The 27,879-nt window shown below is 36.6% G+C and overlaps 1 protein-coding gene across 11 annotated transcripts in view; it reads right to left on the bottom strand.

Annotated features, from left to right (window-relative positions):
• CRPPA (CDP-L-ribitol pyrophosphorylase A) overlaps positions 1-27,879 on the bottom strand; it is a 358,292-nt gene that overhangs the window by 245,453 nt on the left and 84,960 nt on the right. For all 11 annotated transcript variants that reach the window (XM_074367401.1, XM_074367403.1, XM_074367402.1 and 8 more), the window contains exons 6-8: positions 26,436-26,533; positions 6,899-6,973; positions 6,357-6,449 (exon numbers count right to left, since the gene is read on the bottom strand). In XM_074367401.1, coding sequence (XP_074223502.1) covers positions 6,357-6,449; positions 6,899-6,973; positions 26,436-26,533 — 266 coding nt within the window. The remainder of the gene's footprint in view (positions 1-6,356; positions 6,450-6,898; positions 6,974-26,435; positions 26,534-27,879) is intronic.

Genomic DNA, 27,879 nt, shown 5'->3' with positions numbered 1-27,879 from the left:
AAACTGAGGAAAAGTCCTCTGGAATTCATTCCATTTCTATATCCATTAGAACATCATTCTATCTGGAAATAGCCTTTATCCATTAAAAGAAAGACTCCTAGGAAAGTATGTCCTCTAAGAATCATTTCTCTACACATCATCAGTTACATGTCCATCACAATTAATCTTAGGGACTTTCTATATCCCACAACACAAACTTTCCAGTAACCATTTAGCCGTAAGAAAAGATCTGCTAAAACTTAAAAAAAAAAAAAAAAAACAAAGAAAACAGTCAATTCTTTCTATTTAACACCTCCTACAAGAATGACTTCATCATTCCTCATCTTTAGGTATGAATCCCTTAAAGACTAAATTTGCAAAATGGTCCCAAAGGTATTTTAAACTAGTATTTAGATTTTATTATTGATTTAGGCAGGAAATACCTGAGATTTATGATATTTGAAGAAAACAAATGAAAACATTTAAAGAATTTGTGGAAGTGATTGCATTTCTGCCACTCAAACTGTGTACAAACATGAAAGAGAAAACTTTAATATATCTTAAGTAATGACATCATGAACATTTAACATAAAATAAAGTTGTAATTTTCAGGAAAAATCAATGTATCCACAAGGCCACAGTAGCAACATGGCTGAAACTGGAGTAGAAGGAATTGGACATACTCCCCAGGTCATTCACTGTCTGTTAAACACACACACATGCATGTACACACACACACACACACAAAGATATTCATCAGAAATAAATATAAAAAAACTAGGAACCTGAAACATATAGAGCTGACCCTTGAACAACTTGGTTTTAGGCATGCCAAACCTTTGTGCAGTTGAAAATTCACACATAACTTAGAGTCAGCCCTCTGAATATGCAATTCCTCCTTCATCCCACAGTCCCTCAACATCTATGGATTTAACCAACTAGTAGTAGTTTTTTTTTTAAAAAGTCTGCCTGTAAGTGGGCCCGCACAACTCAAACTAGTATTGTTCAAGGGTAAATCATACATTGTGAAGAGCAGACCCAATATGGAGGCAGTAAGAATTACAACAGGAAGCTCTCTTTTTGTTGTTGTTTAGTAAGAAATGTTGCCTTAAAAACACATTTTCTTAGTCTAGCAATAATAGGGTTAACAGAATAAAATGCACAGAGCAAGAAGTCAAGTAAAAGGTGAAAAATATACATGTCTGAGCTCTGGTAAGAAATTTAACAAGATCACAGATTTTTATAACTTAAATTCAATAAAGGCTCAGTACTCTGAAGCTAAAGAAACCATTAGCACTTAAAAGAAGGAATCAATATGTTTTTCCAATTGTCATTTGTTCTTTATTAGGAAGAAAAATTAAACACATATATATGTGTATATGTATATTTTTAATCTTTTTCCATATTATTTAACACACTCATGAGAGCATAAAAGTAACAAGTGTATATGGTAAACTGCACTTTGGATTGATTCTGGCTCGGCCACTGGTGAGCTGTGGAACCTTCTGGAAGCAATTTACATCTCTGTGACAGTTTCCCCAGATGTGAAGTATCAAGTGTCAATGGGTGGTGGGCTTCTATTTTTTTATTTGCTGACATGTTCAAATATTAAACATTCTGAAGTATTTTAAAGATCATGTATTCTGATCTGCTATGTCAATAAACTACTTCCTGGTAACTAGAACTAAATTAGGCACTTCTGAAGGTTTATTTATGTTTTTCAAAGCATTAAAATTCCATATGGGAATTTACATTTTTTGCTAAAGTAAATTCATGAAAAGATTCCTATCTCTCATACGGCACCAATAAAATTAGTCTACACTGTCAGAAGAAAGTCGAGCTCTAGAGTAATTTTCCAGACAATTACTGTGAAATTATTGTACCATGGAAAGTGATAAACTATTTTTATCAAGTCAAATTAAAGAGTATGCTTCATTTCTCAATTTTTAACTTCTACTTAGATTCATGGCCAATTTCTTTCTGCTTTTCAAAGTTAAACATTTCTTTGGTACCTATTATATGAATCAGCTATACTCATTGAGTAAATAAGAATATAACGTCTATTATCTCATCGGACAGTAGTACTAAAGGATATCTTTTGGAAATCTTGCAAGATCCCCCAAAATTAGAATCTCTATCTTATTTTCTGGATCTAGAAAGTATTTTTGTTTTTTTATTTTTTACAGTTTTAGAATTGGTTTTTGCCTAATCTTGGATGGAAAACAGCTACAGTTAGTTTTGTCTCCTGAAACATTCTTCTCTATTGCTGGGGGGAAAACACCTCTCTGATGGTTAGTTTCTAAGCAAAAAACTCAGCCTACAATTCAGACTCTTCGCACTTTTGTGTCTTGTATAATATAAGTAAAAGCCTATTTTTTTGGTATCGGAAATTTTATGAATTTACCTTTTACTATTTTAATACATTTAAAATACTACTTTTTCTAAGTATCTGTTCATCATTACTTAAGTTGTAAACAAAAACACCTAATAGGAGTAGAAAACAGAAATGGACATGTCCAATGTTGATAGCTACTGCAGCAAGTGATTCCAAGAAGAGCTTTCAGATGATCTTCTTGACAGCTGCAATCAGAAAAAGGTGCTAGCAGTACTACATACCCCCTGGTAATCTCAACAAAGAGAGGGTAACAAAAGCTTCAGTCAGCTCAGGATAAAAACATGGGTCCTTGATAACTTATAAAATAGCCTGAACAGCATCAGAAATCACATCTGAGAAGGACTCAAACATAATCCCTACACAACTTTACAAAAGAGAGCATCAGTTTTTAATGTTTATAAAAGGGTTTTTTTTTTTTTCTTAAAAGACACAGAAAGGGATCTAAATTCTTTTTAATTCCCTCAGGACAACCAGTTTGATTTTAAAAAGACTGTTCTGTTCTTTTTTTCCCAAATAGAGAGTAGTCTAGCACAAGGTGTGCCTGCTATCCAAGGATGTGTTCCCAAAGGCTCACAGTTAAAAGACTGCATAGGGTAACAAACATCATCCTAACACACACAGATTCATTGAGAAACAGAGTACTTTAAAAGTGACCCCACCAACTATCTCTGCCCACTTTAACGTTAACACCTCTTTTACCATCAGTCAGTGTCTAAATGACTGTAGAAATATGGAAGATTCTGCTAATTCAATATAATTACAGTTAAGTTATAGCTACCAAAATATAAAATATTTTTAGCTGATCAAATTAACATTGGTAAAATCCTTAAATCATACTTCACATCATCGATGAATAAAAATCTGGGCAAATTAAACTATTTAAAATATATAAACAGAGAATAAGTATGATGACCAAATAGTTGATCCAAAAGGATATTTTGAACAAAGCATTAATAAAGAATTTTTTTTACAAAATAAAAAAATCTAAAAATATTTTTGCAAAGTGGCCCCTTGAAATGAGGCATGTCACAGCTTAATATCATATAAACGTCTACAAGATTATTCAAAAAAGTTTATTTTTGCAAACATAACCTATGTTTTAAATAGAAGATAAAATAAAACTATTTTAATAAATATTTTTGTTCTTTTAAGATAAAGCCCCAATTATTTTTCTTATGCTTCATGGTAAAATTTTGTTCCTTTCTTTACATGCATGCTAAAGCTGTAGCCTCTTAATCTATGCCAATTTATCTTAGGTAACAAAAACCTTCTACATTAAATATTTCCTAACTCATTTCACTTTGGAAAGTGCTTAACAAAAGCCTTATTTAAAAAAAAAAAAATTCCCTATGGTAGGGTCCTTTTGTCTTGATTTAATCTTCCACAAAGTAATTCAGATAGAAGCAAAGTAGATGCACCACAGCCTCTAAGCTGTCTGGTACATATAATAATGTCTTTTAAATTACATACATATGTATATATGTCTGCAAATGTATTCACAGTTACATACCCCACACTGTATGCATATATGTGCATATATTTTTCCCACTTACTAATGTGAAAATTGTGTCCCCAGATAACTAGACTCAAATTTAAGTCTTTTATTTTACAATTATCATAATATTTTCCAGACAACTATTTATTTGGGGAATATTTGAATGGTTCTGTCAAATTTTAAGTCACAGGGAAACTGAAATGGCCTTTTGGCCGTTTGAGAGTAAACCAGCATCGGAAGGAAAAAAGATGAAGCCTTCACACAACCATTTACAGGACAATTGAAAAATCCAAGGAAAATTTACTTGACTCTCAATCCAAGAAGGCAGCATTCTTTACTCTACCTTTTCAGTGATTGGTGGTTCCATCCCAAGGATACAGATTCTGGGGATGTTCTAGTAAAATTTCCCACTAAGCTCAATAATAACCTTACTATCACTATACTGAGTCTACCTATGCAATAGGAAAAGAATGGGTAAACACGTATCTATGGAGTGACAACTCTCCAATTTAAAGTAAATATTTTATAGTTTTTACAGTATACTGACATAGTATGAAGACTTATGATAATACTATCCTTCAACCAGTTCTAGTAGACATTTCCTTCCTAAGTAGAGTATTATCCATCTTTTCCCTTTATTTGATACAGAGTACTAAGTAGCCAAAAAATAAAACAAAAACAAACAAACAAAAAACCCTGGAATTTACTGGGATACATGAAATGCAATTCAACACAAGTCAAGAGAAAATTAAAGTCAATTATCTATGGAAGCAATACAAAGGACTGCGGGTGAGATACAATACTACCAATAAAATACAAGAAGTAGGTGTTTAAAAATTCTTTGTGTGTGTGTGTGTGTGTGTGTGTGTGTGTGTGTGTATTTGATGAAGAGAGGCAGAGGAAAGAGGTAGAAGGAAAATTCAAAGCTGACACACATCACCCCTGGGTGCCTGCCACAACTGAATTCCACTGAGAGAAGTCTATTACTGGAGAATGTGCTTGTGACAGATCTGATACGCTAGGTGTGAGAAGATAGTCACGTAGTCAAATGGAAGTACCTAATACAATGCTGAACAATTCGTGACTGGAGCCCAGGAATCAGATTAGAGCAGCAGACGTGAAATTTGAGTCGTCTCACCCAAATTGGAAAGGAGAGGAGCTAGATTTTTAAATGATACTAACATCGCAAAGCTGCCCAGGGCCCTGCACTGTAATGTCAACTACACTTTACATTCAGTGGTTTTAATCCTTGGTGGGATTACTAGCCTCATTTCTAAAAGGAGGAAAGCAAAACTCAGAAAAGTTCAATAATCTGACCAAGGAATGAAGACATTTTGAGTTCAAAGCTCTTGCTCTCATCACAGTAATGTACTGCCTCTTCAGAATAATATCTAGGAACACATCCAGTTAATATGGAGAGAGGAACAGAGGTCAAATCAAACTCTGAATTTAACTCCATCCTATAGAGCCTTAGAGCCCTCCAGCTTTTGAGGGCATTTCACGATGTTCCTTAAAAAAAAAAAAAACTCAATGAAAACATCTATATTTCTATTAAAATCTGTCACATGAGGAATTTGGGTTTCCAAGATCAGCAACACCCATGGAACTTATCTTCGGGGCATAAAACCAAATACAATAGGCCAGTGAGGTAACCAAACCTCCTTCAATTGCTAATTTGTTTCTACTTGCATGGCTCAGTCTAGAGTACTTAGTTTTAGTGCAAATTATCTTTATTCTGTATTAATAATCTTATCTAACAAGAATTAAATTCCCACACTGTGGGACTGACCTTTAGGAATGGCAATTGCTAAGCCACTGTTTTGAGAAGTTCATGTTTGAAACCCCTTCCCACAGCAAAATGCGGCAGACTACAGATTCTTCTCTTCAGCTGGTTTGTAAGGCCTGGCCTCTGGAATTCCCCTCTGCGACACAGGCTAGTATGCCAATCAAGTACATTCTGTACTGAACATACACTTCTAGTATTTCACAGAAAAGATTTCTCCCAAATTTTCATGGGGCATTTTTCTAGGACTTCTCTTTCATGTGTTGCTCTACTTTTGCTGTTCATGAAACAGAGAAGATGAAACAATCAAATAGTATTTTCTTCCATCTGATTTCCTCCCCCTTATTCTGTTAACTTTGGGATCTCTTCTTTAATGGCATTTTGGTAACATATGAAAATCACATTATCTAAACAATTAGTCAACTCAGCAATACACTCTGCAATTCTAATGAAGGAAAATAAATGCAATGGTTCACTAGGTTGAATTAAATTATTTTTCAAACCTGTCAATTCAACCAGATAGCTGCAGTAATAGGGCACACAGTCAGAGAAGTCAGAGCAAGAAAGGTCAAGAATCCACAAAGGAGAGCTTCTTCTTTTGAGTTTGGATGAATTTTCCCAGTTGGATGAAATTTTGTAAAATAGAAAAGTTAAATTTCAAGGAACAAAGCTTAAGTTTTAAAAGTCTGCATTAATTCACTTACCGAAATAACAACAACAGGATATAAAATGGAAAGATTACTCTCATCAAGCACATTCAGTAATTTCTGGGTTTTTTCAAAATCAGAGGTCATAACCTGCAAGACCAGAAAAGGGAAAAGAAATTCTTAAATGACTTAACCATTAATTCATGGAGAAAAGTGGAGAACTTTTACATAAACATTCAAAATATTTCTCAAACTTAATTTTGAATTTTCAAAGAACTTTAAAGGATACCCACAAGATTAAAATTTAAACTATTTGTTAATCCAAACCTGTGTCATCCTATCTGCTTTATACTGAAAATTGAAATTACTATCTAAAGAAATACCATCCTCTTCTTATTATGGGAATTAGCTTGTTAGAAAATGTTGTTTCCCTACTTCAAAAAATAAAAAATAACATTTTCAAATACATAGTAAGTAACACAACCCACCTACCAAAATCTTAAATTCAAGTATTTAATAATCAAGAAGACTAAGTTCTCTCCCACATTACATTTATACAAATCCTCAACTGCTTTCAATCGTTTGTATTTACTACTTACATTCACACAAACAAAATTGTAGCACTGCTCTAAGATGACTTGCTGAAGATCTCTGCCAGACATGACTTTCACATGCTAGGAGAAAAAAATTAGAGGAAAGGGTTTACAAACTAGACAGAAAGACCAACGTGAACATCAACAACTTTATGAGCACAGAATTTCTACAGGCACATAAAGCCAAGGACCATATATAAAGAGAAAATAATTCAGAATAAAGTTTTTAAGGAAGTCTTTTAAGAAAAAGACATTTGAACTATGAACCCTAAATATTATTATAGCAAACAAGGATATAGGATATAGTTTTAGATAAGAAAAAAAATGTAGAAAGGCTCAAGATATATCCAGGAACAGGCAAGTAGCCTGGTATTTCTTATACAAAGAACATGTTATATAGAATATTAGAATAAAATTTAAAAGTTGGCTAGACAAGAATTGTTAGAGAGTTCTGGGAACATGTTAAATACTACAGGTACAAAGGATAGATGTAACTGAACATAGACTGACTAGAGACAGGGAGAGCAATGAGAGATTCTCATAATAGGACTTCTCCTGAGGGTCCAAATCAAGATAGCCAAGTAGGTACATCCTGAGCTCATCCCTCCTATGAAAAACCAAAAATGTGACTATATATAAAACTATCTCTAAGAACAACTTAAAAATTAGCAGAACAGATTTTCTACAACTAAAGATATAAAGAAAAGGCCAGATTGAGACAGGTAGGAGGGACAGAGATGCAGTCTAGTCAGAACCCACACCCTGAATGCAGCAATCCGCCAGCAGGAAGGCTATCACAACCATGAAGGTCCCCCTGAGGGGCCAGGAGTCTGAACCCCACAATGGACTCTTCAGCCTGGGGGACCTGCCCTGGGAAGAGGAGCCCCAGCACGTCTGGCTTTGAAAACCAGTAGGGCATTCATCTGGGAGAGCTGGAGGGCTGTGGACAACCAGGACTCCGCTCTTGAGGAGCTCCTGCACAAACTGACTCCCTCTGAGCTCAAGCACAGAGGTGATAGCTTGGAAAGTGCCTGGACAATACAAAAAGGAGATTCACTAATTTGGGAGCATGTGCTGGATGAGCAGAAATCTGACAGAACTTTCTCAGGGACAGAAGCATTGGCAGAGTTTTTGTTTGTTTGTTTGTTTTGCTTTTTGTTTTTTAAACTCTCTTTCCACCTACCTGGCACCTGACGCCATTTCTGTCAACCTCTATCAACCTACTAACATCATGTGCCCCATCCCGGCATTCCCCTGAGAAACAGCCCAACACAGCCAATCCATCCAACCCAGCTGGCCCCTCCAAAGTAGCTCCTGTCCCACCCCACCCAACAGGTGGTCTCCACCTGCACCCCTCCAAAATGGCTCCTGCTCTGGGGGGCCAGCCCTGCAAACCAGCACACCCACAAAAGCTGCAGCCAGAGCTGGCAGCCAGTCTTGCTGGAAGCCAGCCCCATATATCAGCACATCTAAAGCAGTTTTGGCCAGACCTCTCAGCCAGCCAGGCCAAGAACACCACACTCTTTCAGCCTGCCTGCAGCAATCACAGCCCAACTACAACAGGAGGGCACATGCACCCCACAGAGGGGCTACTCCCAGAGCATCTGGCTCTGGTGACCAAAGGAGCATCTTCCACACAAAAGAACAAGTCAGACCTCAGAAAAAGAACTAAATGAAATAAAGATAAGCAGTTTACCAGACAAAAAGTTCAAAGTAATAGTCATAAATACGCTCATTGAAAATACAGAAGAATGGATGAACTCAGTGAGAACTTGAAAATATAAAGAATCAATCAGAGATAATAAATTCAGTAACTGAAATGAAAAATGCACTAGAGGAAATAAACAGCAGATTAGAAGATTCAGAATAGCAGATCAACAAACTGGATGACAGGGTATTGGAAATGACTTAGTCAAAACAACAAAAAGAAAAAAAAAATAATGAGGATAGTTTAAAGGAGGTCTGGAACAACATCAAACAAAGTAAAATCCATATTACACGGGTCCCACAAGGAGAAGACAGGAAGAAAGCTCTAGAAAATCTATTTGAAGAAATAATAGCTGAAAACTTCCCAAACTTTGGGAAGAAAACAGACATTCAAGTCCAAGAGGCAAATAAAGTCCCAAACAAGATGAACCCAAAGAGACCCACACCAAAACACATTAAAATTAAAATGTCGAAATTTAAATAAAGAGAGAATCTTCATAGCAGCAAAAGAAAAATAACTGGTTTCTTATAAGGAACCCCCATAACACCATCCGCTGTCTTTTAGCATAAACTTTACAGGTCAGAAGTGACAAGCACGATACATTCAAAGTACAGAAAGGAAAAACGTTACAACCAAAAATATTTTATCTGGCAAGATTATCACTCAGAATTGAAGGACAGAATAGTGTTTCCAAGAAGCAAAAGCTAAAGAAATTCATCACCACTAAACTGGCCTTACAAGAGATGTTAAAAGGACTTTTTTTAGACAGAAAAGGCTATAAGTAGAAACAAGAAATTTATGAAGGAAAGACTGTCACTAGTAAAGGCAAACATATAGTAAAGGCAGTAGATCAACCACCTATATAGCTAGTATGAAGGTTAAGAACCAAAGTCGTAGAACCATCTGTATCTAGTAATTATTTAAGTGATACAAAAATAAAAATTTGTAACATCAAAAACATAAAATGTAATATGCAGTAAAATGTAGTGCTTTTTAGAATGTGCTCAAACTTCAGCCACCATCAACTTAAAATAGACTGCTGTATACTGCCTGGCAACACTTAGCCCTCCCTGCATTTCCCCCTGGGATTTGCCATTCAGAAAATCAGTGCCGCGCTGCCATTCTCCTTACTGCTACTGCTGTAACAAACTGTCTTTTCTCCGACCCTAGAGCTTCAGGTCTTTTGCCAGTGTTTATGATACTGGTGTGCATGTTCGCACACAAGTTGGGTATGATCTTCAGATCTTGTCAAGTTTCTGACTTAACAGATATGAAGTAAGGCGACCGCATCACCAGAGCTTAACTTCAACAAATGTAAGCCAATTCTGAATTCAAAGAAAGTGACTTTTAAAATTTTCTTAACGCACATACATAAGGTGTAGGATAAGGACAGAAGGGATACTGTGATTTAGCTTTTTAAGTATTAAATTGATAAAAATTCTTGAGTATAGGGTATGGAATTTTTAAAGACAGAAACATTCATGTTTTTAGTCACTAGCAAGTACTTGACAAGTCAGTTTTTTAAAATTTACCACAGTTTTATTTAAAGGTCTTGCTAAAGGGAAAAAGAGGCATCTATTCTTAAAATCAACTATGTGAAAGTTTTCTTAAAACGGCAAAGAAAATTCATCCCAAAATACTGCTACCTGGAAATAATCACCCTGAACATTGGATAAGTATAATTTTAACAATTCTCTACTAATAATATATTCAGTAAGCTGATAGGACAAAAGGATGAAGGAACAAAAGTATTAATACATTAAAATGGGTTCATGTGCATTATCATATTTAAATTATTTAATGTTAGCAAAAAATCTGAATATAGTAAAAACTAAAGGTGCTGCTAAACTTCAAGTAATTCTTCACTCACAGAAAGCTTTTTCTACACATTAAGATATCATGAACAAGATTAAGTCACTGGACTTTCAATGGCAACACATTCGATTTCTAAGAAAGAAACAGCACATTTTAATTCTAGCCTCACGCTAGTTCTAGTCAATCATGTTACCCTGAGAAGGTTCATTACAATCGTATAGCCCATTCTAGCCATAATTCACACAATTTAGACACAGTATATCTACATATAAGAGAACTGTTTTAAACAAAATCTCTCCATTTCTAAATTCATTTTAATTCACTTCTCTATTTGATGAACTATAGCAACAAGCAGTTTTTTTTGGTTTTTCAAACAAAAGCATCACCATTTTTACGTTCCTTTAGTTTTTGCTTTTATATTGGAAGAACGGCTTGCCTGAGAATGAAAGTTTGGTCTACACTTTGTCCCTCCAGATTCGCAGTCACGGTACCACTATCTTCAACACGGTTTCCGAGCTCTGTCCTGACCCTTCTTAGTCCGTGTGGCCTTTACCCACTCTCCATTCACCACTTAACTGGTAAATTTCAGTATCAAGTAGTTCTAACCAGGAAGTACTGATAGAAGTTACAGCTCAAGTTTTTTCCCATTGTCTTTCTAACTAAATGACAATTTGGCTGGTGGTAAAATTCTTAGATTTCACTTCCATTCTCTCCAGAGTTTACAGACAATGCTTCGCTGTATGTATTCAGATGATGAGTGCTGACGAGATGCAAGAGGTCATGCAGAATATCCTCCTTTCTGTAAGTTTTTGTTTTTCCCTGCTAGGTGCCTACCTGAAGAATTCTTCATGAGGAAATTCAAAATCTTAATCAGAATCAGAACATATTTGTCAATTATTATTCCTCAGTTTTCCCTGTACATATGCCCTTTAGGTCTGATGGAATCAGTCTGTCACTTCAAGGAAATTTTCTTCACATTCCCAGAATAATTTCTTGGTTTGTCTACTTGATATATAAACATTATCCATATGTTGGATGCCTTTACTATCATTTACATCTATTCTTTTAGTTACCGTTTAATTTTTACTTGGAATACACTGTGATTATCTCAAGTTTCCCTCTATGATAATAGCCAGACCCTTGCTATATCTGTTTCTAATGTACTAATTATTTCTATAACAATGCTGCTCTAATTTTGTTTCCGTAGTTATCCACTCTATTAATTTCTTGCAATTCTGTCTTTTGAATTTTTAACCTTCTTGAATTCAGATTTTTACTGTTATTCTTCAGAACCAAAAGCTATGAGAATATTTTGGAGGATAGGGAGAGACTTTAGGTTTCTTCCAGGTTTTAAAAATCAGATTTATGTGTGTTGTGATAATTTCTAGTATGAACTGTCTAGTTTACTCATTGTTTTTTGTTTGTTTGTTTTTTAAACAAGCTACAGAGTTAAAACATGGTAGGCACTGATAGTTTTCCCTGCCTCTGCTGAGGGTAGTACAGAGGACAGAGGAAGTATCTGACTTTTTCCCAGCCTTCATTTTGTTTTTTACCCCCTTAAAACACACACACAAAACCAAATTGCATTTTTTTTTCCATCATGAAATTGAGACTCTTAATAATTGTTTCCAGTTAAGTACAATTATTTTATGGTCATATTGCTTTCCTCCCAAACAGAACAAACAATATTTTCCATACTTGAGTAAAGAAAGTTAGACTTTACCTAAATACAGCAAAGGAGACGTTGACACCTTTAATAAACAAAGACCGCCTTAGATGAAGCTATTAGGCTGTTTATGAACAAGTTCTATGGCACCATCATCTGCTGTCATCCCTAACGCTTCCACGTTCAAACACAACAAATGGAACAATCTGCTGGCTAGAACTCCTTGTTCTGTAAATATTTTGGTTCAAAGAACATTTAAACAAAATTCAAAACAACCTTCTAATGTGTTTAGAAAAATTTTTTAAAGTATACCAAAAAAACAAAAAAAACAAAAACAAAAACTCCACCATGAAATACGTTCCTTACGTCATAAAAAATTAGAAAATATTTACTACTAATTAAATGCAAACATTGCATATTCAAAATACTATCTGAAGTAGGGATGTTAGGAAGGGAGCTGGTTTACCAAAAAATGTTTCCCATTTTAAAAAGAGTTAAGGCTTCACTAAGGCTGAAAGGCTCTGGTCCAAGTCCCATGGGTCAGAGGTTCAAAAATGTGTTTCTGAAATGCCAACCCTCATTTTACAGAACATGTTGGCTGGACCATCTCTGAATCTGAATCCATCAATTTCTCACCTCCCTTGCATTCAAACAAGGGCACTAATGTGGATGTAAATAAGGCAATCAGGGAGGAATGCACCTTTCACTCTGTAGACAATACATTAACAGCTAAAAGTCTTGTTGTCAGGGGCTGGCGGAAATGGGGAGATGTTGGTCCAGGGGTACAAAGTTTCAGTTATGCACAATGAGTAAGTTTTGGGGATCTAATGTGCAGCGTGGTGGCTATAACTAACAGTGTTGTATTGGATAGTTGAAATTTACCAAGGAGGGAAAATCTTAAGTGATCTCACCACAAAAAAAAAAAAGAAAAAGAAAACAGTAATTATGTGAGGTGATGGATCTATTAACTTGACTGTGATGATCATCTCAAAGTATTTATCAAAACATCAAGTTGTATACATCCAATATACACAATTTTTATTTGTCAATTATACCTCAGTAAAGCTGGGCGGGGGTAGTATTTCTCAGCTGCAAATCCAGAGTTTTGCAGAGAATCTTATGTAGCTATGACTGCTGTCAACAGAAGGCTAAGTCTGGGCCATCAGTTCATCAGTCAGTGGAGTCAATCTCAATCAGTGGAGTCACTGTCTTTATCAGTGGAGTCACCGCTGGCTGTGGGTGCTCAGGCAGAGAAGAGCCTCTCTGTCTTCATTTTCAGTGACCTCCACCTGAGATACTCCTTTAAGAAGTATTCACTCTTCAAATTCTCAGTTGCCAATTAGCATTTACTTCATGATTATGTTTAGACGTCTGTGGAGGTTGAGCATTTACTCTATTATTATTTTCTGTCTTTTTAGAATCAGCTCTAAAGCTCTTTTCTATAGTTAAAAGCATGGTCTCTGCAGCCAAGATCCCTGGAGGTTTAAATCTGGCTCTGCAACAAGTTTGCTATGTGGCTTTGGAATTACTTAAGCCCCACTCGCCAGTATAAGGAATAGTTCAGGAGGAAGAGAGTAGTTAAATTGATATGTGAGAGTTAAGGATGAGCTTTTTCAGGGCTTCTTCCCTATAGGCTGGTCTCCTGGAAAGCTTCAGAGACAAAAAGCTGCAGCTTTAAGACAATGAACACGTGCAGAGTTCTGGAGTGGTTAATCAATCAGGTTACCATTCTGCCATGCTGTGTTGACTATGGACCTCTGACCAAGAACACTGAGCTGGTGGATCATACCAGTGGCCCTCTACTTTCTCAGATGCCACCATAAGACTTGAACCCTAGCCTGTCAGACATAACCAAAGTCTTGATAGTGTCTCAATCCTAAATACTGGGCAGGCGGAGGAGCACTACAGCCAAGGTTCTGCCATGCTGCAGTGGTGCTGGATCCCAGTCCTGTATCACACTGGGGAAAGGGCTGGTGCTTCCTTAATTATGCAGCTTATAAAGCCACAGTGCACAAGCTGGAGTCTAACATTCAGCCCTGAAGATCCATTTGCAAGGCTGCATAATGTAGTGAACACTGCCTCTGTTCCTGAGACCATGAACTCCCCCCCCCATATGTTATTGTTCTATGAAGTTTAAAATCCACTGTGATGCCATGTCCTTCATCTTTGTTTGCTTGAATGCATGTAAAGCACTAATAAGCATCCTGGCACACAGCGCTGTATCAAATGTTTGCTCTTACTCCACTCACCTCTCATGTAACTTCATTTTAAATGACCCTTTAACACATCACCATATCTCCATTATCCCTCTGCATTTTACACCTTCCATTTATCGAGGTTCTACTATTTGTCAGAATCTGTGCTGTATACTTTAGGCCATTATCTCACTGAAATCACATAAGATACCTATGCATAGTATCATCATTACCTTTATGTTATGGTCAAAGAAGCTAAGACGCAGAAGTTTAACTAACCTGTCTGATATCATACAGCCAGTAAGCAGTAGTACTCAGCCTGTAGTCTGTTGGACCCTCAACACACTTAACCTGTCGAGTACACCGGGTGTCAATTTACTTCAGGTAACTAGTAACTCATCATGGAAGTCATAGGTCTTTACTCAAAGGACAGTGACACTACAGGTCCCAAAGTCAACTCAAGAAACACCTCATCCAGAAGACATCTCCTGAGTACTAAAAAGCTTAACTGCTGCCACACACAATCCCCTAACTCAGATCATTTTTCTGGGTCCTGGAAAGGGAAGAAAGTATCTAAGAAAGGTCCTCCAATTCAGGTTTCCAGATTTTATCCTGGAAGAGTCAAGTGCTTTCTGGAACCACGGCATTCAATATATGCCATGTAGTTGGTGAGGATAACAGAGTGATTATTGTGATACCACTTTCTTAATAGAAGTCCTCCTTTACGCATCCTTGTCTCACTGTTACAACTCCCTTTGAAGGCCAATTACTGTTCAGAAGCAAAACTATAAGGACTGTGGAATGGAAAATACAGGCCCTAATCTTAACAAACCTGAGCACTATCACAACGAATTCAAGGCTCAAATTTTATTATACAGATTATACATCCAAAGGTAGACAGTGTCTAAACAAAATGTAAAGCTACCAAGTGCACATCGGCTTAAGCTTATTTTTCCACTGAGTTTTACTTTGGACTGTTATACTATATATAACTAACGGACAATTTTGTAGTAAATGAGAAGTGGCTGGTAATAGCTCACATAAATCATATTTGGCAGGCATATTTTGTAACTATTACCCATTCTGTAAATAATAATAATATGCTAAAAAGGCATGTACAGTAATATGACCTCTTTATATTTCTTAGTAATGCATAAAACACTTGCAAGCTAAGAATTGGCACGCTGTCGTAAACAAATCTTACCTGTTTCAATTTTTCTAGAAAGTCCGAAAGAGTAGGGTATTCCATCCACTGGATTAAGATGGATTAGAGTTTCATTCATTCAACCAGTAAGTATTCGGTGAGGGCTCTGAGCCAGACACTAGATTATACACTGAGATCACAGCAACGAACTAGACAATTTGTCCTCATGGAGATCATACTGGGAAGACAAAATTAAGTGTAAACCTGTATTTCTCCAGTTTCAACATGCATAAGAATCCCTGGGAATCCTGTTAAAAATACAGACTTTTATTCCATTGGTCCATGGAGTGGAGTCTAAGAATCTTCATTTCCAACAAGCTACCTGATGATGTTGTTCTAATTGGTCCATGGATCACATGCTGAAGCAAGTGGTTATAGATAGTTAATCTAGAAGTCCTCTCTCATTTTCAGTAGATATATTTACTGAGGAATGTGCCTTTGTCGAGCAATCAGAGGTAACTTTAACCTTGACTCTACTGAAGCTGTTGCCTTTCTGTATCATCTAAAACAAATTACCTATTTCTTTCATTAAATCTATCAGTATGGCAATCATAAGTGAGTAAAATTAAAGAATTCATCACTTCAACTGTATTTTCCCTCAAATTTTTCACAAAGTTATAGCATAATCTAATTTATATTTACAAAATTAACTTTGTCTAAATAATAAGACTTTGCCCAGACGTATAGAGAAGTGTAATTAGGGTTTGTTTTCCATATAAATATGTACTAATAAAGTATGTACCAGTTACATTCGAGTCAAAATATCATTTTAAATAACTAATTAGAACCCACATCAAATATTGTTTCTAATCAGTTTTATAAACGATTTAGTCTACTAAAGATTATAAATAGCTTATTCCATTTAGCTATGCATTCATTAGAAGTTACAAATATGATTTTATATATATACACACTTCATCTCATCAACACCTGCTACTTCCTTTCTCTTCCCTCCTTTTGTAAAAGAAAAAAAATAGCTTTCTTCTGGTTAGGAAATCAATTATAACTTTTTGGGTGTACTAAGCTTCTCAACTGTCCACATGATTGATGTACGCCCAGCAGCTACCTCTTTATCTCCAGAAATACATTTGGCTGATGTCCAGGTAGAGAAGTAGTCCAGAAGCTTGCCTGTTCATCATCCTATCACCATTAACCACAACTATTTATCTGGCTCCCCCATAGGAACAGCACTGTATGAGGGATTGGTGATAAAAGAGATGGTGAAAGAGATGAGCAGAAGAATAAATAACAATAAAAAGTATGCAGACCACCACCACTGCTGGTAAGTCATTTAGAAAGCCTAAGACCCCGAAAAATGAGAACTTCATGAAAAAAGTCCTAATATTAAACCAAGTATCAAATGAAACATAAAACTGCCAAGTAAAGATGGCATGCAATCAAACAGAATGCTGCATGAAAAAGTGAGAAAAAATGACATCATTTCAAAGCACGAGCAAGACAGTATGCTGGACCACAGCAGAGTTAGCACTGAGTGAAAGTTTGGTACTGACTATGAGAGATCTGAATTGACTGGTCAAGCAGGAGATACTCTGTCTGACTCACGCACAATGAACAGTAATTGCAGGTATTAAGAGAAAGAGATTTTTAGCCTAAGCAGACCAGTACTTGTAGGCTTTGAAAACAAGTTTTCAGATACCAAGATGCCATGGATAATTTATTCTGACTACAAGTTCAAGGGGGTATATTTAGTTCAGTTTCCCTTAAACAACAAAAAACTTGGAGACATCATTTACGTCAAATCACCAGAACAACAGAATCTTCTACTTTTTGGTGTGAGTACAGTCATACCGCATGCAAATAGTTAAAATGCATCTCCAAACTCAATTATTATGGGAAACATATAAGTATAAAGTGATATTCTTTAAATATTACATATCCTACATTCAAAACCAAAAAAAATCAGTAAAATGAAGTGAAATCAGTAAATAAGCTTTAAAACTCTATCTCAATTTAAATATCGGAAGAAAATTAGTGTATACATATTCATCAAAGTCACCTGTTGAGGATTGGAAACTATAATCTACAGGCCAAAGAATAATTTTTTTCAGCTTTTTATAAGAACTTTCCTTATAAGTATATTTACCATGTGTGTAAAATCAATTAATTTCCTGACTTAGAAGAGAAGACCTAATTTTTACAAACATATGCCCAAAGCTAGACGTTGGCTATTCTTTGGTTTGTTTTTAACTTAGCATAATGTGTCTAGAGCTTGTGAGCAATGACCTAATTCCTAAGTGGACAAAGATAATTTTTACAAATTAACCATCTGGTCCCTTCAGGAAGAGTATTATTTCAGTATGTCCCCATGTGTTAGAAATACACACAGATATAAAAAGCACAGATATGTTAAGTATATAAAGACAAAGTCAAGAAAGTGGCATTTAGGGTGGATTATCCTTACTCCCTCATGAATAACCATGTCCTAAAACTTCGACAACCATTTATAATTACAAACTGTAAATATTATTAAATACAGCATGAACATAATTAATACCATCCTAAGCAACAAGGTGGTCCAGTAATTCTGGACCTTTTTACCTCTGGAAAACTGATCAGGAAATCTGGCTAACATCCCAAACAAACCGGATGGATTTCATTGGATGCTCTTCAGCTAATTTCTGTAGTCTTGTACATACATCAAAACTACATCATCTAACTGAGCTACCTTTGTTGACATTGTTCAGAGTCAGAGGCCCAAGAAACAGTATTCACAGTGTTATTTCACGGTTATTACACTGTACTTTACAGTGGTCAGCATCAAGAACTGAAAAACCCTATATTTTAAACATAATATTTAAAATATCTTGTGTCAAAATAAGCATAAAATAACCCTCTTTGAATGGGTCTTATGATGCTGAGATGGCTGAATTTGTTCTTCCTTTTATTTCTGCTTTTCTTCTTACCTCATTTCCTATGTCTGGTGTTTTGCTTGACTAATATGTCATACACTGAATTTGGTTAGGTCTATTAAAAGGGCACAGATTCATATGCTGGATACTACCTTGGGGGCATTAGGAAGAATAAACTAGGTACCCACAGACAGCCTCAACAAAACCAAAGCGTGCCTTTCACCCAGGAAAACAAATGATTTTCAGTTATATCCTGCTTGTCATTTGTGGTTACACAAAACAATAATTAAATTATGTGCTCCGGGAAACAGGAAGGGGTGGATAAGTAAAATACACAAAAAGCCCCTGCAGTCCCTGTTTGTTCAGATTACAGATCAGCATTCTTTAGGATCTTCATTTCTTTTATTATAGGAACGAAAGTTATTTTTAAGGGTGGTGTGATGTATGAAAACACTAAACACTACATGCTGTTTTCTATAGAATTTCATTTTTAAGCAACAGCAGCCAATAATATTTTATGGGTATCAACTGGATCACAGCATTCTCAGCTAAAGTGTTCTACCTTCTGCTTTTAGGACAAAATGTAATAGCAGTAGTCGCCGTGGTAGTGGTGGTGGTCACAGCAAGCTTCATGTACCCTACGAGGCTGCATTTAGACCTGTCCCCATCTCTATCCTCACCTCCTACCAGTCCACCCCCCTCTCCAGCCATAGTCTTATTTCAGCATCCCAGAACGGAGCTCTGTATGTGCCTTTTACACGCTCTTCCTTCTGTACTTCAAATAGCTAACTTCTGATTACTCATTTAGCCTTAAATAAATGCCACATCTGCAAGAGATTCTCTCTTACTGCTCTCTACCCCCAATTTAAATCATTTTCCAGAGGTCTCTTACATGAGCACAGTTTACTTTTTCCCTTGAATAGTTATCACAATTTGTAACTAAACATTTTTTGTATTTTTTTGGACAGTATGCTCCTTGAGGACAAGCAACCATACTTGCTTAGTTTAACTGTCTCAATCCATTCACTAAATCATGATAGACATTTAAATATTTGGTAAATACATCAGGGAATTGAGAAGTTAATGAGAGACCAATTTTCCTACTTATAAATTCCTTACTATTCTCAGCTCAGGATACAGCATAAACTATTTTTCAACATTTGTTGAGGGTTGGGAAGAAGGGGAGAGGTCTCTTCCATCACAATCCTATTGTATCTTCTGGAGATCTCTATCTCCAAAGTAGGTAGGTTCTGTGAAATACTTCAAACTCCTTAAAGAAATCAAAGGAGGAACCTGACAAGCCTGCTAATGAAGTCTTGAAATTTAAGTGTGAGTAAAATATGCATGTGCATGGAAGGTGAGAGAAGTGTCCTCTACCAATTAATTCCTTACTTCACTTTTTAGCAGCCTCTTCCAGGTATTTGGTGTGTGTCATTAGAGTTGAGATATTCACTACTAAAGTGTGTCTCAGAATCTAGCATGGATAATTGCAACAAGCATGCCCTATCTCTTCCTTTAGTTTCATCAGGAAACATTCTTTTCACGCCAATAAAACAATCCTCCCATTGTGTGTGTGCTGAGCAGCTCCACACCTACATAGATCTGCCCTACAGGTGCCAGGATTTCAATAGTGGTGACATCATCCTTTTTGTATGTTCTTTTCAAAAGGAGACAAAAGCTTTGAGAGGTAAAAATATTAGAATACATGGCATTTTGTGTTTGTCTCTAAGTTATGGGCTGAAAAATGCTACAAGATACATGTGCCCTTATACAGGGGAAGAAAAATTATTTTTAAAAAAACAGGTAATCCATTTCCCAAGGTGAGAAAGAAATCTCCTTAGGTATAAGCCTTCTGTCAAACTTAAAATTCTTCTATTCCACCTTTTCTTAGAGAAAAATTCAGTAGTAGAAATCATTATGAATCAAGTAGCACCTACATTCAATTAGTTACATAATCTTAAGCAAATTATTAAGCCACAAATTTTCCTTGTTGCTATCTGTAAAATGAGAGGGAAAGTCATATAGTTATTTTAAAGGATTAAGGTACACAATGCTGTCTCTAGAACGGAGAATGCACTCCAGAATTGTTAGTGCTACGGCCATTTAAGAGAAAAAACATTCTGTTAAATCCTTGCGTGGTTTAACAGTTTTCAGGCAAATTTAGAAGCCAGGCCAGATTTAGCAGAAATGAATGACATCTCCTTTCAAGGTCAACCAAGATTGAGTAAATTAACAGGACACATCACACAAAGCTCACAAGTTCTACCTTTAGTAGGCTCATTGCTTCTCAAATGCATTTTATCTCAGTATGTTCCATCAGATTATACAACAGGTTACCTAGGGTTATACTATGAACTGATCAACATAAAAACCTGAACAGATTAGTCATTAATTCTTTTCTTGGTTGGAATCTGAAAATTTGCTAGGTTGGTTTATGTTGGATAGAATTACGTTTAATTCAGGAGATTATATCCATTCCTTGCTGAAAGTATGTCCTCAGGCTGTTGGTTCTGGTTAGTTAGCTCTTCTTGTCTGTTGCTGATTCCAAAACTATTCAGATTTTTCCAACCAATATTGGTGATTTTCATGTAGAATTTCTGGTATATTCAAGTACTAAGGACTAATTTCCATATAAAGTAGATTGTGCCTTCAGCTATTTGACTAGGGAATTAGAGTTCAGATTGATGATGATCTCAATGAGGAAATTTTAGGTACAAGAAGGCAAATTTCTGATATTCTGAGAAGACTTGGACTTACAGACAGTAGTGTCTCACATGCCATAGGAAACTAGGATGGCTGTGTTAGTGGGTATTTTCTTTTTTCAACTTACTTAAGAGATTTATTTTGTGATAGTAAGTTTGTGATAGGTAATCTCTAAAACAGCCCCCTCATGATACCCACACTTCCCAGTATCACAACCTTGTGTAATTTCCTCCCCTTGAGTGTGAGTTGGACATACTGACTTGCTTCAAATGAACAGAATATGCATTAAGTGATTAGACATCATTTCTAAGATTAGGCTACAAAAATACTTTGCCTTCAGACCTGAGTGCCACATTGTGAGGCAGCCAGGTAGAGAAGCCCACGTGGAGCCAGACTGAGACCTGCCAACAACCACAGAAGTTTGGCAACAGAATCCATTTCCACACTGAGTCTTTGGGTTAGACTGTGGCCCCTGCCTACCAAGGACAGCCAGCTTGAATGTAATCAAATCAAAGACCTTGAGCCAAAAGAATCCCACTAAACTGTGCCTAGATTCTGACCCACAGAAACTATGAGACAATGAATGTTTGGTACTTAAGGTCACAAAATTTGGGGTATTTCTTACGCAGCAAGCATAGTACAATAAACAATGCAGTGTTCAACTTACTAATAACAAGTCACAATCATTTATCCACGCAAAATTCATCAAAACTGCACCATGATTTGGGAAGATTTCAGGTGGGGCTGTATAACATCACATAGGACACAATAGAAGGGTACAAAAACCAGGCTTCAGGGAAAAGACAAACAGGAAAATCTCCCTGAGGTAAATGGGACCTTCAGTAAAAGTGCTGGAGGTAAGAAAGTAATATCACACTCGAGAAACTGAAAAAAGGAGAGTTGATCTGAAGAGTGCACAGTCAGAGAGTGCACAGTGCAGAGTGTGCAGGGCTGCTTGGCAAGGGCACTGAATACAAGTTCTTCTGCATGTCCCTGCTCTGTCTCTTCACAACAGTGTCAACAAGAACAATTTAAACATCCCTGCAGTGCCTCAGGACTTTCATCTCTAAAATGATGGTAACAGTAACTATTTCAAAAGGTTGTTAAGAGCATTCGCCATGGTACCTGGCACAAAGTAAGTGCTGAAAATTGTTGGCTGTTATTGCTGTTTTCTTATTTTTATTAGTAGGTTTAGTAATGTGAGAGATCTTATAAGGCATGGCAAGAAATTTTTGTATTAATTTAGGAGTGATGGAAAACCAAAAAAAACAGATTTGAGTAGGGAATAGCATGATAAAACAATTTAGAACAATCATTCAAACAGTCACATGAATAAATGGATATGAGGGGGCAAGCGGAGGCTGGAGGTCAGTTAGCAGACTACCGGGATAATCCAGACGAGAGCTGGGGTGCCTAGGATACTGGCAGTGGCAATGAAGAGAAAGGGACACATTTGAAGGATAATGAAATGTAGAGTTCAAATGTTTTGGAATTTGTTTTGCTTTGGCAATGAGATAGAGGATGAGTCAAAACTTACACCAGGTTTAGGCAACTAGGTAAATGATACACATTTCCCTAGCAGCTGGAGAAGGACTGGCTAGAACAAGAATTTGTGAATGTAAAATAACGTTGACATGTAAGTATAATGTTCTGAGGGGTTCCTGATTGAATATATAGATCTGAAATTCGGAATAGTGAATAATTAAACAGACCCTGAGAATATATATATATATATATATATATATATATATATTTTTTTTTTTTTTTGTCCCTAGAAAACAGAGGATATGGGAAGCCAAGCCATCAGCATGGTTTTTTAGGGAAATCCACTCACCTAGGTACAAAAATCTAAATATCAACAGAATCCTGAATCCTGAAAAGAAACTAAGAGGAAGCAAAAAATTAAAAAGGATGATCAGAAAAACAAGATGTTACAGAATCCACTGGATGAGATTCCTACCAGAAAAAAGTATCAGACAAGAGAGTCAAGTGGTGCAATAAGTAAGGACTGATAACTGTCTTGCGGATTTCCCACAGGGAGGCCACTGAGCGCCTCACTGAGAGCAGTTCCCATGGGAGGCTGAGGTAGAAGTTGAAATGCAATGGATTGAGGAGTGAAAGGTAAATCATTAAAAAAAAAAAAAAGTTTGGCTACAGAATAACTTTGGATTTAGAATTTTTCCTTTAATGGAAGGAACATGTATCTGTCAGAATGCTGATGTGGGATGGGGAGGGGAGGAGAGGGGAGAGGAGAATCGGACCTAAGAAGAGGAAATAGTCTTGATGAGGTGACTTCTACAGATGAAACATTCATCAAAGGTTTGGTGCCAGGAAGATGGATTGTTGGCATATAGCAGTATATAATTATGCTCTGAAGTTACAGACAAGATCATATCTAAGAGTGGAGGTAAAAATGGTAGGGTTAAAGAAGTGGTTCTCACCTGGAGGGTGATTCTGCCCCGCTCCAGGCGACATGTCTAGAGACATTTTGGTTTTTTTACAACTAGGGGGTATCTAGCGAGTAGAGGACAGGTATGCTACTCAACAGTCAATTCATAGGATAGTCCCTCACAATATCTAGCCCCAAATGCCAACAGTGCCGAAGTTCAGAAACCTGGGTTAGACACGTAAGAAGAGTGGAAGTGGTTTAAAATATCCATGGAGAAGAATGGGGAGCTGACTATGGAATCATGGTATGCTTGCTTTAAAACATTCAGTGCCCATTGGAGAATGAAGACCAGTATTTTTTTAATGACAATAATCTGCACTGTGGTCTAATTTTGTCCAGCAGTATTAAGACTGCATATAGGCTCAGAGAAATGAAAAGTTGAGATAAAATCAATGGAGTTTTACCCAAGTGGGTGCAATGCAAGGACAAGGGAAGTGAAGACACTGGTAAAAGGTCCATGATCCACCTGGGTGATGGAGCATGGAATCCAAGTAAGGAAAAGTGTGAAACAAAAGGTAGCTGAAAAAAAAGGGGGGAAAACAAGGGGCTTAGGGATTCTTACAAAATGTAAATATGTGCAGTGGGAATAATTTAGTAAAAGATAAGGAAAGATCAAATACTGTGGTCACAGTTAAGATGAGGCAATCCCCAGACTGGGCCCGATGGGTAGGGAGATGTGGTTCCTGAAATGAATGGTCCCTGGAAATGAGAAGGATGGGAACTGAGAAGCAGGGGGCTGGGGGAAAAAAATCACACAGCACCAGTTACAGACCACTGTGTGTATCCCTAAATTCCACATCATGTCATTAAGTAAAAATTTAATGAACAGAAACCTCAATTAAAATAGTTGAGAGACCAGAAGGGGGAGCTCTCAGCACTAAGACTATAGCAGAGCCCAAGGCGAGGAGCAAACATTCCTCTTCTTTCCTGGCAAGGACTCAGCCAATGGAAAGCCATGGAGTCTTTGTTTACTAGAGCCCTCCCAACTTCCTCTCCCCCTCCACTGAAGTGTTCTCCTTCCCTTGCTGTGGGGGGACTTGCACATGGCTCACCATGGTTGCAGACCCCAAATTTCAATTCTCTGATGATCCTGAATAAATCCATCTTTGCTGAAAAAGTTATCTGGCAGTCTATTTGTTTAATGTGAATAATTAGTAAACATATACAGGAATATTAGCAACAAAAAGAGAACATCATAATAATTTTAACAAGAAAGGGTTCTTTATAGGATCTAATACTGGAAAGGCCAAGGAATTAGTCACACAGGATGCAATAGTTAGGTACGCAGCAATAGTGTACAACCCAGCCCTCTAAACTTAGGGTTGATCACCAATACTCTTTCGGGGTCCCATCTTACTGGTATCGGCACTGAACAGATAAAGCATGAATGAAATCATCCAAGATTATAAGACTATTTTTGTGGCAAACGTTTGCCTCCCTGGGTCAGACGGGGAAATTATCTACATAAATATCCTGAGATGCAGTGATGAAATGAGGGCACAGAATTTAGAAATAGATTCTTAACAGGTGCATTTAAGATAGAAAGCAAAGAACAGGGTGCTAAAATTTTTAACAATAGAGGGGAATGCCCAGAAAGTCAGTGGATAAAAACAACATGTAAGAATAGATCATGGTACAACCTTTACATCCAAAAGACAGCTGAGACGACTGCCATTTCTTTTCAGCATTGGATTGTTGCTCCAAATGCTTCTGATAAAATTCAGCAGTGATGGCCACCAAAAGCACCTTGGAGAGCTTGTTAAAAACTGAGATTCAAGAACTTATCCCAGAGATGATTCACTAAATGTTTACCCATTCCAGGAATCTGCGTGTTTAACGCTCATGTATCCGATACAGGGCTAACGTTTGAGAATTAGTAGTACCTACCACTTAATTCCGTCACACCACTATCTCAGCTCATTAAGTTTATTGTTCATACTCTTTGAAAACTTAGGTACGGCAGATGTTTTCCTAAGCACTTGAAATACATTTTTTAATTCAACTCTCCCAACAACTTTATAATGTAAATGTTATTAACATTTTAATATATGGAAATTAAGCAGTTATCTAAGCACCAGAAGTCTGATATCAGAGCCTTTTCTCCTCACTAACTGCACTTTCATGATAAAACTAGCTGACTAAGATAAACCTTTTCCTTCTGCTTTTAACTAGGATTATATCATGTAGGTTGTTTAAAAAGTCATCGCATGTTCATCAGAAATCCAGGCACTTATACATATTGAAAACAGGGAAACTGATTAAAACTGAATGAAATCAGTTTGGCAAGCAAAACATTTCAAAACACAAAACGGTCATAAAAATAACGGATGGCCTCAGGGGTAAAAGTAGCTCCTTACACTTACTACTGCTTCTTGCCTTTCCTTGGTCCTAATATTACATATGAGGTTAGCTGAGAAGTTGATTAGTTCAAAAAAAAAAAAAAAGAAAAAAGAAAAAAAGGAGAGGGATGAAATATGCATTCACCTCTTCAATAGCATAATTATCCTATCTTACCTTTTTCCATATCTGTATATGTTTTTTTCTCGCCTTAATTTTTCTTCATGCATTCAGCAAACTTCAGTAAGCACCTAGCATGTGCTGGGCACTGTGGCTCTCAAGACAAGTTTTGACCTTAAACAGTGGATCATGCGCATCAGGTGGGGCTTTCTGAAGAAGTCACACTGATGCTGAATGTTAAAGGAGAAAAAGAACTCAAGATAAAGGTGGGGAGGAAATCCCCAGGAGGACTGGAGAAGGGGAACGGAATGCATTTCAAGTCCTAAGTGTCAGCAAAACAGAGGATTTCATCAAGGCAAAATAAGAAAGTTCGGTTTAAAGAATTTTTATGCTTTCTCAAGGAAGATATAGCTTCATACTATAAAAATCAGTGGCAATCAAATAAAATTTATCAAACTTGATCTTTAAATACTTACATTTAATTCATTTTTTAGCATCTCTTCAAGACAACGACCTACATGTTCTTCATCTTCTTTTGTGTCCATAACTACACACATCTGTTGTGAAATTCTTTCTGAAATAAGAAAGAAAAAAAAATTAAGTTTCCAACAGAATATGGAGCAGAGCCCTAGTACGCTGAAACCTACACTTTGCTGTTGTTCCTCACTATCAAACAAGAATAGGGAGCTTTGGGCGTTGGGCCAAGCAAAGTGACTTGGACCACAACAAGAAGATATCCTTGACTCGTTCACCATCCAAACCAGTAAATCTGCATATTTAACACTCTGTGGGTGAGTAACCAGTACATCATGTAAGCAACCGAAATAAGAGATCTTAGGATATATCTGAAAGGAAGTAACTGGAGGTAAACGGTTAGGTGGTCACCAATTCAGTCTTTCCACATTTATAAGAATCTCCCAGAATCTGACAGAATCTCATCTCCCAGGGAGATCCTCCCTTTAGGCTGTAAGATGCCCACTGTGTACATACAGCTCACCATGCCACCTGGTACCCTGGCTACATAGAGCATTTTCCTTGGCAATCAATTCAATACAATTAAATTCCTACATTTTTAACTATTACAGTAACAGGTGAAAATAGCCCAAAACTGATTTCCTTCAAATTTGGAAGGCTTGAAAATATAATTTAAAATCAGAAGCTGTATGACATAGTGATGTCCACTTCCATAAAGCCTGTATGTACACTCTCACAGTACATGCAGTCCTCCTTTACGGTAAACAGATCTGAAATGCTAGGAAATGGCTATACTGCTGTCAATTAAGAAGATACTTCATGGTATTATGAAGTTTTTGAAAAAAGCTAATTTTAAATAGGAGTCGCATATCAAAAGTTAGTTTAACGTTTGATCCAGCTGCTTCTTACACTGGCAACTCCATGTATCAAGCTCTCTATAAACACTGTTCTGGCAATAATTAATATTTTTCCAAATAAAGCAGGGGAGAACCAGCCTTTTAAAATAATAACATCACCAGTGAAGGGTATTCCTATTACAACCTACCCCCCACTTCTCAAGAATATTATATGTTCCAAGAGCCGTATCATATACTAATTCCAACTCTCATGATGACCTCACAAACAATATTAATCTGAATCTATGTAATAGATTCAGGAAACTTCAGAGAAATAAAGTAACTTGCCCAAGATCACAGGGTTATGAGTAGAAGAAAAATAATTCAAATCCAAAGAAATCAGGCTTACAAATGCCCATCTATCCTATGGCACCAAAATGAAAAGAAAAAGACATCTGACATGAATTGAACATGAAACATTTTCATATCAAAGATTTTAATGCTTCATAATTATTCTATTTAATGCCTCAAAATAAATATGTATTATTAGCTAAGTATTAAGATTCCTACTTTTACTCACAAGGTGTTTAAATCCACAACTTCCTAAAGT

The sequence above is a fragment of the Camelus bactrianus genome, chromosome 7, assembly GCF_048773025.1.
Source record: "Camelus bactrianus isolate YW-2024 breed Bactrian camel chromosome 7, ASM4877302v1, whole genome shotgun sequence".
Taxonomy (NCBI): domain Eukaryota; kingdom Metazoa; phylum Chordata; class Mammalia; order Artiodactyla; family Camelidae; genus Camelus; species Camelus bactrianus.
Note: the sequence above shows the minus strand (reverse complement) of the source record. Positions and strands in the feature narration are given on the sequence as shown.